The 12,551-nt window shown below is 38.4% G+C and overlaps 1 protein-coding gene across 2 annotated transcripts in view; it reads right to left on the bottom strand.

Annotated features, from left to right (window-relative positions):
* Positions 1 to 12,551, bottom strand: part of PLCB1 (phospholipase C beta 1) — a 411,218-nt gene that overhangs the window by 162,030 nt on the left and 236,637 nt on the right. For both annotated transcript variants that reach the window (XM_009556561.2, XM_054062286.1), the window contains exon 4: positions 3,580 to 3,720. In XM_009556561.2, coding sequence (XP_009554856.1) covers positions 3,580 to 3,720 — 141 coding nt within the window. The remainder of the gene's footprint in view (positions 1 to 3,579; positions 3,721 to 12,551) is intronic.

The raw sequence follows: 12,551 nt of genomic DNA, 5'->3' as shown, positions 1-12,551 counted from the left end.
GCTGGACTGCTGGGCTGAGGCCAATGGCATGAGGTTTAACAAGGCCAAATGCCAAGTCCTGCACTTGGGGCATAACAATCCTATGCAGTGCTACAGACTAGGAGAAGTCTGGCTAGAAAGCTGCCTAGAGGAGAAGGACCTGGAGGTGCTGGTTGACAGCCGACTGAACATGAGCCAGCAATGTGCCCAGGTGGCCAAGAAGGCCAATGGGATCTTGCCTTGTATCAGAAACAGTGTGACCAGCAGGTTCAGGGAGGTTATCCTCCTTCTGTACTCGGCACTGGTGAGACCGCACCTTGAGTACTGTGTTCAGTTCTGGGCCCCTCACCACAAGAAGGATGTTGAGGTTCTGGAGCGTGTCCAGAGAAGAGCAACGAAGCTGGTGAGGGGGCTGGAGAACAAGTCTTACGAGGAGTGGCTGAGAGAGCCGGGGTTGTTTAGCCTGGAGAAGAGGAGGCTGCGGGGAGACCTTATTACTCTCTACAACTACCTGAAAGGAGGTTGTGGAGAGGAGGGAGCTGGCCTCTTCTCCCAAGTGACAGGGGACAGGACAAGGGGGAATGGCCTCAAGCTGCACCAGGGGAGGTTCAGGCTAGAAAACATCTTTCACAGAAAGGGTCATTGGGCATTGGAACAGGCTGCCCAGGGAGGTGGTTGAGTCACCTTCCCTGGAGTTGTTTAAGGGACGGGTGGACGAGGTGCTGAGGGGCATGGTTTAGGGAGTGTTAGGAATGGTTGGACTCGATGATCCACTGGGTCCTTTCCAACCTAGTGATTCTATGATTCTATGATTCATGAGATAGAAGAGAGAGGCATAAGAAGCATGAGAGGCACGAAAGAGGTAGAGAAAAGAAAGAAAAGATGGGAAATTCACTTTTGAAGTTACTGGATTTGGGAAGAGAAAGAAATGTGGCACAGGAGACACAGAGGCTGACAGGATGGACTTCACGTTGGGAACAGCGAAAAAGAGTATCCACTTAGAACAGGATTCGAGAATAAACTACATTCCTTATCCTGGCTTCTGTAGTGGTATGTTTGTGGATGCCTACAAACCCTATCCCCAGACACACACGTCTGAAAATAAGCAAGTGCTCCAGCAGTGCTGCTCCTCTTCACCATTGAGATATGTCTAGCAAACCGCCTTTTAGACCATTAGGTAATGAATTTCAAGATGCATTCCTTGAGCAAACCAGCTGCTCAGTGCCCTTCAGCTCATCATTAATGTACTTTAAACATTTAGTTATTTTCTCCTGGAGGAATCAGTACATCGTGACTACTTCACCATTTCTAGTTCTGTTTTTAGTTCACTTAGAACAAGCTGAATAGCCCAAGGCTCATATTTCCACAATTTTCCCACAACTTGGCCAGTGGATGTGATGAACAGAGTCTCTAGAAGAAGAGGAAGCCTTCTGCAGAGGAAGAAAGCCCCATGATTGAATAATTTTAACTGCCTTACTAAGACTTTTACAGTTTACTTTGCCTTTCTCCTTCAGAGGAGGACCAATTGATACTTGTCAAAAACCCTGAAAAATATTCATGCATAGGAAAGGGTGGGGGAGTTTTTCATTGGCATTTGCTTTCCCTGGAACATCAGCAAGAGGATGGGTCAAATTCTCCATGTGCAATGCCGAAAACTTCTTGTATTTCCACACCTTCTCAAAGCTCCCCGAACAGATGATTTGTGCCTGATATGCTTATATATAACAACTTCTCTAAGTTATCACATGGGACCTGAAGATGATAAGGACCAGATTTTATGGTATGGCTTGTAAAAAGTTGAAGAAAAAGGAATATAAATTAAAAAAAAACAAAAAGGAAGAACTTATAGATGCCTTCATCAGTTATCAAACTCTGCTCTCATTGAAACAATAGGTATATTTAATGGGATTTCAAAGCAAGTGCAGCTAATCTGTAGTGCTTTGAAAATTGCATCCCCAGACCACAGTGTCTGACTGATAAAGTATGATTTTATTTGGTCTACTGCATTTCCAAAGACTCAGATTCTTAGTTACTCACATTGTAGGAGTTAGTCAGGATTTAGAGCAGCCCAGCTTCCCTAAAATATGATTTTATTTTAAGGTACCATTACCAAAGAGAAAACAGCCCTAAAATATTTATTTTTGCACTGTTTTAGCAAATAGATTAAAGTTCACTCATTGCTGGCAGGAAAGAAAAGTGAAAAGGGACATATGCTTCTAATTTAGGTGATTTTTCCCTCTTCCTTGGTAAGGGCTAACAATTTTTGCTGGGAAAGCTTTAGCATATCTTTTCTTTTCCCATCGTATCCTTAGGTTTTCTTTCCTGAAGGGTTGTTTCAATTGCTTTCACTTTTGCAGTATTAAGATTTCTTAACCATGCCAACAGAGCGTAGCTCTGCATTTGCAAATCTGAGGACAGCACTTCTCACCCAGCAGTCCATGGACCACCACCAACTTATTTTGTTTCTCTACATCAAACTAATAGCAGAAACTGCTTCTGCCAAGTTGACTAATCAGTAGTCTAATGAAGATTAGCAGAGACAGAAAACTGGCAAGCAAAAATACATCCTCCTAACTTACAGGTTTCATCCTATGATCACTGTCTGACCATCCATGTTGCCTGCGAGATGACAAAATAACTGCTTACCGCTGCTAAACTACAGAACTCTGCACAGAAACTTTACAGTGCAATCTATTGGACTTGAGGATGGAAACCATATGAAAATGTGTTCTGTGTGTGGTTATCTGCAGGCTGTCATCAGTCTATCTACATGAATGGAAGTGGAAAGAGAAATAGCTCTGAATAGTCAATCTGGAATAGATAAATCAAGGAGCTCCCACTTCATTGAACAAAAATGAGTCATACAGAAGGTGGAAGAAGAAAAAAATAACCATGCACCAAATTCAATCATAACTTGCTTGTTGCACACTACTGTGTTTTACATGGTGTGGTGGACAGAAATGAAGACACTATATGGCTGCATGGAAAAAAGACTTGACTAAGGTAATGACGTTGACTTCATAATTCTTATCAAGGGCTATCAGCATACAAAATAAAATGCTAAACATTGGTCTCTGAACATGAGCAGAAAGAGTCATGTGAGTTAAATTAGGTGTCTGATTACCGGCATACTTCAGTATACCAAGTAGAGCAGTAGATTCCCACTGTGGTGATTCAGGCCAACCTTAAAAAGCCAACCATTCACAAACCTCAACCTCACAGGTGATCCATAGTTCTTCTACACTTAGAACAAACATAAAAGGGTGATAACTACTGAAAGCTATCACTATGCATTTAGAGAGTCACAGTACACTACTTGTAGCTGAGTAAAAATTTGCATGTACCATTATTTTCACAGTGCTTATTCGGGCTTTGCAAGCAAAGTTCTCAAGATGAACACACGTATCAGTAACAACTTCACTGAATAAAATCCTTGAAAAAAATTGATTGCACATTTCTTCTTGGGTACTGAGCAGCACAGCTCAATAACAGAATTAAATTTCATTTCACAGAAATCTCCACTTTTATCGCATTTATTCATAACTCAAACCAATAATTTAAAAACATTAATTTTACATGACACAGATGAGTGTATATTACCTTTGCTATGTCCTCCTGGAATGCCACCAAGTTCAAGTATGATATATTGACCAGGTCTGGACCATAGACAACAGTTATCATTCGATTTTCCAGTCGACCTCCAAGGTTCCCAGCATCCAACAGTTCACGCAGTTTTGGATCCTGCACGTAAATACATTACAAAATAGTTTAAAATCTTTGCAAGTAGTTTTACTAAGAGACGTGGATATTTTTGCAAATAATTCAATTTTCAAAGCTTTTCTAATTTTGAACAGTTTAAGCATCACACTACATTCTGATCTGGTTAATTAGTCATTAGAATATTTAAAATTATTAAACCAGAATAAAAAGAAAATCACTACTGTAAATCCTTCAAAGCCTCTGAGCTCTTTATTATTACAGGACAGACCAAAAACTGTTCAGTTGATGGCTGCACATTCCTAATCTCAATTACTTTGACTCAGAAGATAAGCATATGTAAATTGTTTTGCTTATCAAAACAACACAATCTGTCCAAAGGCTACTGGCCTCAGCAAAGAGATTCTCTATGATTTCAATGGATTTTAGATAAAGCTCAAAATGAGAACTTAGTTTTCCCTAAGGAATTGAGAAGACTGGAATTAACTGTCATAAACACTATGAAATGAGTAAAGTTTAATGGTCACGCCCTGTGCTTTTTAGTTCATGTCTGAAATGCCATGTATTATTTAAATTGTCAGATATATTCAATTTATAAATCTTTTTTTAAGGTTTCTATCCGATATAGAAATGACTACACAACGCTTCTGTGAAGGAAAGATATATTCAATGGCATTTATCAGCTAATAATAGCCTGAACCTCAGCTTCATTGGCAGCATAAGCAAGTGAGAAAAAAGTTCGGGTTATTTTGTGACTCTTCTAGTTTCTGTTAGGCTGCAGCATTTCCAAGAAATATACTCTATTTTTTAAACTAAGAAAACTGCTTGGTCCTTTGCCTCAAGATCAAACTGATAAAGGCAAATGCAGATGAAAAGAGGCCCTGACCGACTGAACTCAGTTCTTTGAACAAGGTCAGTATAATTTGAAAGCTCAGGCTTCCCAAAAGGCAAAACTTTTTGGTCTACTATAAATCCTAAAAAATGCCCACCAAACAGCATCACTATGGGATGACAAATCCTGTCTAGAGATCAAATGATTTCAAAACTGACATAAATATATACTGCAGTTTACATTTCATTCTCACATTAACCTTGTCCCCCCACTGTCTGCATATGTTTAGGGTTTACAGTACTTCTTAATGTTTAATAACTTTTGAATAAGAATGTAAATCTCCTCTGACTGATACAAATTAAATTTAGCGTAACAGGCTGATAAGCTTACGATGATGAAAAGGACCGTTTTTCATAGATCTTGCAGGAAATCCTGTATAAACGAGACCTCAGTCTAAAGGGCATCTCCAGATTGGTATCATTTCAGTGTGTAGGCAATAGAGTTACACATATGTTAACCAGATGCTTCACAAGGTTTGGGAGAAAATTTTGAAGTATGGCATATCAACTCTAAAGAAAGTCTATCATAAAATGCTGAGCCTCATTAAATACTGGGTATGATGGCAAGAATTGCAGGAGAACAGACAGAATAATCCTATTTGAGGGCTCTATAAAGAGGGAATATGATTGCGCTCTGAGACGAAGACGATTTCATATATAAACAAGTTAATGACGGGCTTTCACATAAGAGAAAACAGAAGAGGGATATAAAAATAGTAGTTGTGTGCCAGGGATGAGGATCTGAAGAAGAAAGGCATAGAAATTCTATAGCTTACATCCAGGAGGAAAGCTAGAGAAACATTCTGATGCTGGAAAGTAAGTGATGACTTGATTGTAGATGGGCTACTTTCTCTTTAATTTACAGGCTGAATGTTACTAAACTTTGTTTAATTTCTCTGAGACACGAGAACTCATCTGCTTTCTACTCTATATGATTTCAAACGCAAAATCAGACTGACAAATACCTCCACTAAAGGGTCCATCTGGGAAAAGCATCATTCTTTCTGAACTCAAACTGAATAGGATTGTCTATCTGGTTTTATTCTCTTTCACATATTTGTTTTCCTTTCTTCCTTTCCCTGGCTGAACCCCTCGCTCACACTTTCACTCTTGGTGACGAATTGCAATTGTATCAGCAAAAAAAAAAAAAAGAAGATAACCTTTTTCCTTCATATTAATAGTCAAGTACAGGATGTCTGAGATACACATTAGCCACGCATCACAGAATAAAAAAGAAACATGTTTGAAAATGAGATGCTTTTCCGAAGCATATTCCTCAAAAGAGAACTTATCTGGGACTGTCTTAGTAAGGTTTTTAGAAGTGCAGAGTAAGTGGCCAACCAGTCAATGTCAGTGTGAATTTGGTCCTTCAAATCACAGGATTTTTCTCTAGGTTTTAAAGGCAAGAAATTAGGCAGACCATCCTCTTTGGGTTGCTGGGTTTGGATGAGTAAAAAGCCGAATTCTTCTGTTCTGTTTAAGACTTGTCTAACAAAGTTTGAAGTACACAGTCACTTAGAGCAAGCCATTACATGGCTCCCATTCAGCACCTATTAATAAAGGGCATTTACTGCATATCCTGGGATATCTCAGTGTAACCTGCAATGCGCTCCATGGACTTAAAATTGGTATTTTATTTTTATATATACATATGTGAGTTCAGTGAAAGAGGATAATTTTGATATTAAGAGGAGTCAGGCCCTTTTTGGCCCCTGCCATGGGTGTATTTGCCCTTTTAAAAATGGCAGCTGCATTTCCACTTGTCAGTGACAACTTAGCCCTTAGCTGATAAGCTAGGTAATTTCTTTGGTCCTTAGATATGAAACTCTCAAACTTAGGTACCAAAGCACCCCATCAGCTCTTCAAAATCGTCATAAGCTGCTCGGCTCCTTTATTACCACACTTAAATGCAACCACTACTACAGATGAGAAAAATATCCTTTATCAAAATCCCGAAGACTACCGAAGCTCTATGAATCAGAGCCCTTTTTAAAACATCAGCAAGTTTTCCTGTGGAGATGATAGGAAAGCATGCGGGGATAAAAAACAAGCAGCAAGACCAATTTTAGCTTATTTTATGTAAATCAGATTAATTTTATTTTGGTAATCCCATTTTGGGGAACGAGACAGAAAGTCTGCTGCTGTTTGGAGCTGCATTTGATATACTGGCTCACTAATGGACAGACTGGGTTTTGGTGTAAGCTCTCTGCTAGAATGTGGCCTTATTATGAACATATTGAGGTCTCTGAGAGAGATTCAGAAGAATTATACCTATTGAATATTGATTATAGTCATTTTTTAAACACAAGCTACTGAAGCTCTATCAGGTTAGGGAACGCATCCATGAGATGCTCAAGAAACAGCAGCCTATTGACAGCGCCCATGTAACTCATTGAAGTTCTTTTTGTTGCACAATGATTTATTGAGTCAGCTTTGATGTTTTCTGCAAAGCAGCATCCATTTGTCTCTTTTACTCAAAAGGTCTAGATGTCAGCTTGCTCCTTCCCTTCCACTGAAGTCTAGCAGGAGCTTCAGCTCAAGGACTAGAGCTGCCTGAAGACTTGCCCAGAAACCAGGTCAGGAAAGCCAGAGTTTCTGATGGGACACCTCTGTGGTTAAAGGGCTGACAGATTCCTGGAGCGAGATGTAAACTGTGAGCTGGCAAATACAGAGGAGGTGACTGGGATGATATCAGCAGCACAAACAGCTTTAGAATCCATTAAAAGTAACATTAACCATTACAAACTGAGGCAAGAGTTGGCCAGAGACTATCTGCTCATTTGGTAAAAAGCCCTCCCTATCTGGTTCTGCTGTCTTGACAAAACTATCAAAGAAAATATACCTTAAATCAATCTGAAACGAAACCAGAAAATAGAAAAAATTAGCCAGAAGCATGAAGAAAAAAATAAGCTTATGGAAGTCCTACAACATTCATGAACAAATACCGAATAATGATGTTCAGTTACAAACCAGATTTCTGTAGACAGACAGATAAAAATAGATTTCAACCAGAAAGGAAAACTTTCTTGTGCTGTATTTTCCTTTCAGTGGAAATCACAAAAATAGTGTAAACTAAAAACACTATTCAGCCAAATTAATAACAATCCCCATGAAAACTGCCTTTGGCTGTGGTTGGTGTTACTCTTCACATGCACATTCCAATTAACATGTGCTCTGCACATTACAGTAAATGCCTTAGTCTCTTGTAATAGTATTCCCATGTCCTTTAAGTTTTTCCTGAAAACCTGAAACATGCCAATTGTCTACAAAAATTTTCTGGTGTTTTTTTTAATGCATTGCCACACAGAGATATAAGGCTGCCATGCAGTAAATCTCAAACACTGATTTAAAGTCGTCAAGAGGCAGCAGGTCAGCCAAGGTTTCACCTCAGATGTAAGGCACCACCTTTTGTAAAGAATGCTTCTCAAAACTGCAGCACCATCTCTGAAAGCAACTCTCTCTGATCCTAGAACTATATGAAACAGTAAAAGAATTGGTCCGATGCTAAAGATTTTCCTTGGGGTTTAAGAGTTGCAGACAATCTGACGGCCAAACGGGGTGATTATTAGAAGACTCACTCAGCACTTGTGGATTGCTAGAACAGTTGTGCAATTAAACAACAGGGATTTTTTTTGTGTTTTAAGACAGTAATTTACAATGCAAAAAATCTAAAGGAGTCATTACAGAGTATACTACGCTTATAAACCTCACACAGTGCGCACTATCATTATCTAGATGACATTTACTCCTGTGCATGCAAAATGCCATACACTCTTGCCAACTGAAATAATTTTCTCATGCATCTCATACAGTAAAACATTGGCTTTAGATATCAATTAAATACCCATGTCCTACTGATGCTGTAGGTATGAAAAGCATCCCAAAGCCTCTACAAAGTAGATGTTTAAAGAAACAACAACCCCAAATACCCGCCCTGCCCCCAGCAAGCCCCATATACAAAGTCAGTGTTTATCAGCTATTTTTATGACTGCGGACTTGCAATTTCCAAATGCTTTCTGTTTCTGGTACTAAAATTCCACACTCGAAGTTCAAAACATTGTATTTAAAGAAGGAATTCCTTCAGTAAAGCAGGGCTGGTCAGAACTGTACATTGTATTGTAGATTTTTGAACTGTATTGCATAGCTGTACAAGTACTTCAGAATTCCCTAGTCTCTACATTACAGTTGCAAATTGCTCTAGTTTTGAACCAATAACTTCAAGATTGGAGAGGTTTCAAAAACTAGCAACAGAATTTCATCTTACTCCATGCTCATCAGAATAAGATTTCCAAATATTCAAAATGACATTTATATTTTTCTAGCTTTTTATGTATCTCAAGAGAGGGAAGAAAGGGGGAAAGAAGTGTAAGTAGCTACATATGCATGGAATTTTCCAAGAAAGCAGTCAGATTTGTGCTTAAATTAAACAAGGAACCTTGATGAAATAGGACCTTACATTGTGACTCTGTCAAAGGCAAAAATCCCACAGAGTTTCTTCAAATAGAACAAAGTCTTATCTTCAGGAATGCCTTATCACACAGTGTTTATCAACAAAACTGTACATAAATAAATAAATAAATAAATACTACATAAATAAGTAAATATTGTATATTTCGTGTATCTGACTCAGATCTCAAAATATCAAATCTTAACACTTTAACCGTCAGGCAAGTTGCTGTAGTGGGCAGTATAAATAAGAAACACTAAGATTCTCTTGAAATCACGACACTCACCCCTATGGCTAGCTAAGGATTTCAGCAGACCTCCCAAGCCACGACTCTGCTGAACTGATTCAACCAAACTCTGCAGAGCAAGCTGCCCAGTACAGAAGACCAAATAAGGGTAGGTATTGCTTTCCAGTACCCTGTTCAAGTGATTTTGCACCACCTGTGCTAGCTAAAGCACACCGTTACTGTCTGCAAGACTTCTTGGATCCATAATGACACTAAAGAGTTGCTTCTTTTCTTTGTCTCTATAGGTTAAGTGTCTCATCTTGTCCAGTCACTCCCATCTGCACCTCCAGCCAAGCCAGAAGCGAGACACCTCTCTCAGCAGGCGTTTCCCCACCTGTGTCAGAGAGGACAGTCTGTTCCTTGCCTAGTGAGTACAGGAGATGCAGGTCCAAGCTGTTTACAGGAGATGCCTAACTTCTGGAGGTAAGACAATCCCACAGCAAGTGTTACACCCCACACCGCTCTGTGCTAAGGGGCCATTATTCTGCATTGCCTCTTAAACAGTGTGACCCTCAGAAACAGAACACTCTTGCCTTGAGCTAAACATGGGTTAAATTTACTGTTAATGACCCTGATACAGATTTCAAAACTGGTTCAAATACCTTTTCTGTCACATATCACCTAGCAACAGTACAGGACTAGGAACTTCCCATCAAGTGCAGTGACAGACACATCCCTCAATGAAACATATTTTTCTTCTCTTTCTCTCTTTCCTCTGTTGAGACCAAAGTTGAAACTATCAGTAGTTTATCTTTCAGTAATCTCTTTCACTGATTAAAAAGAATGTCCATACATGGGAATCACACCTACAAAACTCAATGACGGTATTTCGTCTGCCTTCCTTAATGACAGTCATGTGAAATGAATATACTCCAATTACCACATCAAAGATACTCAAAACATTGTTCTCCAAACTCTCTTCTATTTTTACACAGAATTCACAGAAAGTTTGATATTTAAATATAATCATTAGTACCACCAAGCCATTCTTACCAAATTAATTACCATTAAACCAGAAATACATTTAGTCCAAAAACAGATAAAGGCTGCACTGTTTTTTAAGACAAACATTTCTTCATACATCTTACAAGTATATCAGAACAATAGATGATCAAAATATTTGCAAATACTTCCTTCTGTGAAATTTGTTCTCATTTCCAGATTTTCAGAATGGATTCTAAATTTTGCATATCACCATAGTGACCTATGCACAGAAATAGAGCCAATATCTTGTTTAAAGCCCCAAGACTTCAAGATACCATTATTGTGCACACTATGCCAGTGTGAACAAAACCAAAGGAAGTTTGCTAAAAAATATCTCTCAAGAATCGAAACTGGTCTTAAGCTGACTATCTGTTTAGTTAATACAGTGGAATATTTATGGAGTATAACACAGTACTGAAGCCAGAAATGCTTTAGACAAAGAGTCACCTCTTTAAGAAGGAGAACAGAGATTCCCACTGCCTTCTAGGACAGATCTTGCTTGCTACCTGCAGTAATACTGAATGCCTCAGATACAACTAAAATCCAAGGGTTATTCTTCCCATAGAAATAATCAAGGATGAAAGGATGCCATAAATCAAATATCAAACAGTCAATCCTCATTAACTCTCTCTGTGAAACCCTTATTCCAGAACAACAATTGCTTTTCCCAAAATAGCTTAATCCAATTCCATGCTTGAAGTGAGAACATCGATACACCCAGTTTACCAGGAACAGGTTATGAAAAAAAATAATAAAGCTACTTCTTTTTCTATGATGTAAAACTTTTACAGAAGAGAGAATACGAGCCAGTAAAGAATATACTTTTCTTCTGTACAGAAATAGGAAGAAAGCAAAGCTATACCTGTACAAATGATATTTAACTTGGGAGAGGTCTGTATCATACACATTACCCAAAATAACTCTAACTCTGAGTTCTGAAAATGCCGGATGAATTCAGAGATTTCATGTTGACTTTCTACAATAACCACAGTGTGAGACATTGAGACATCGGATATTTAAAACCACAAAGTGTTACATTGATAATACTTACAGACAGCCAAAAAAAAAAAAACATTGAATGTTAAGTCAGCAACTAGATCAAGGTACAGAAAACATCCTTAGCAAGTTCGCAGCCGACCCTAAGCTGAGGGAACACCTGATGCACTGGAGTGCAAGGCTGACAGGTCCCTTCCAATCTATAATTTTCTGCACCACTACAATATTTGTACCAGATGTGATCACTTATGTTACAAAAACTTATCAGAGAAACCATTATACACTTACTGAGAGATACTCAGCACCAGCTTTGCGAAAGATGGACTTTCCCATTGGAGTACAAAATCAGGTTGGCTTCTGGATGAAAGGGAGGGATGTAGGCAATATTCTAGTGAAAACAGGATTTTGTACAAAATACGAAGAGAATTACTTGTATTTTTTAAGGAAAAGCCTGGAGACAAAAATAGGGCCACCCCATTCCTCTTTTTCTGACCTTTCTCATAGTTCAAGTGATCCAAATGTAGCTTCCCTGGCTCTCTCATGCTCTCATGACCGAACAGTAAGCAAATACTCAGCCTGCATATTTGTTTATTTCTCCTTCCAAACAGCTATATTTCTCAGCATTTATTTTAGGTTCATGGTACTTAAGTTTTAAGTTGGTTGCAAGACTGTGTTCTAAGAAAACTCAAGTGACAGTATAAACTTGCTAAGTAAAATCAGACCAAAAGTGGTATTTTTTCAGTTGTTTTGGATGTGGTTGTAATTAACATGAAAGTACTTTATCTGTCACAGTTTACATATTAATTTGAATGACAATTTAAGAAAAGGAAAGTACCTAGAAACTACAACAATGCACAATCTTCCTCCAGATGTTTTCTAACTCATGAACATTTTTATCATGTTTACTAGCTGCAGATGGTTCACTGTTTAAAAAAATCACCTTTAAGCACACATATTTCCTTACTCTGCTTTTTCTTTTTCAAAATAATTTGAGATTTTCTGCAATATAATTTTAAAGGAAGAGATGAAGAGATAGTAGAGAGAAGAAACTACTTACATTTTCACATTACTTTGTTAACTCATTTTCTCTGGTCTGTAGACTATTGGAACTATAAAAAGTCTTAGAACGAAATGATTTCTACAGCAGGTCACATAGCATGTAAGGGCAGGAACAGCTGGAACAACAGCTTAATTTTCACTTATCTATTAATCTCATACACATAGTCCTTCCAATTCTGAATTGCTGCATAG

This window comes from Cuculus canorus, chromosome 3, assembly GCF_017976375.1.
Source record: "Cuculus canorus isolate bCucCan1 chromosome 3, bCucCan1.pri, whole genome shotgun sequence".
NCBI lineage: Eukaryota > Metazoa > Chordata > Aves > Cuculiformes > Cuculidae > Cuculus > Cuculus canorus.
The sequence above is the reverse complement of the archived record's forward strand: the minus strand, read 5'-3'. Positions and strand labels throughout refer to the sequence as shown.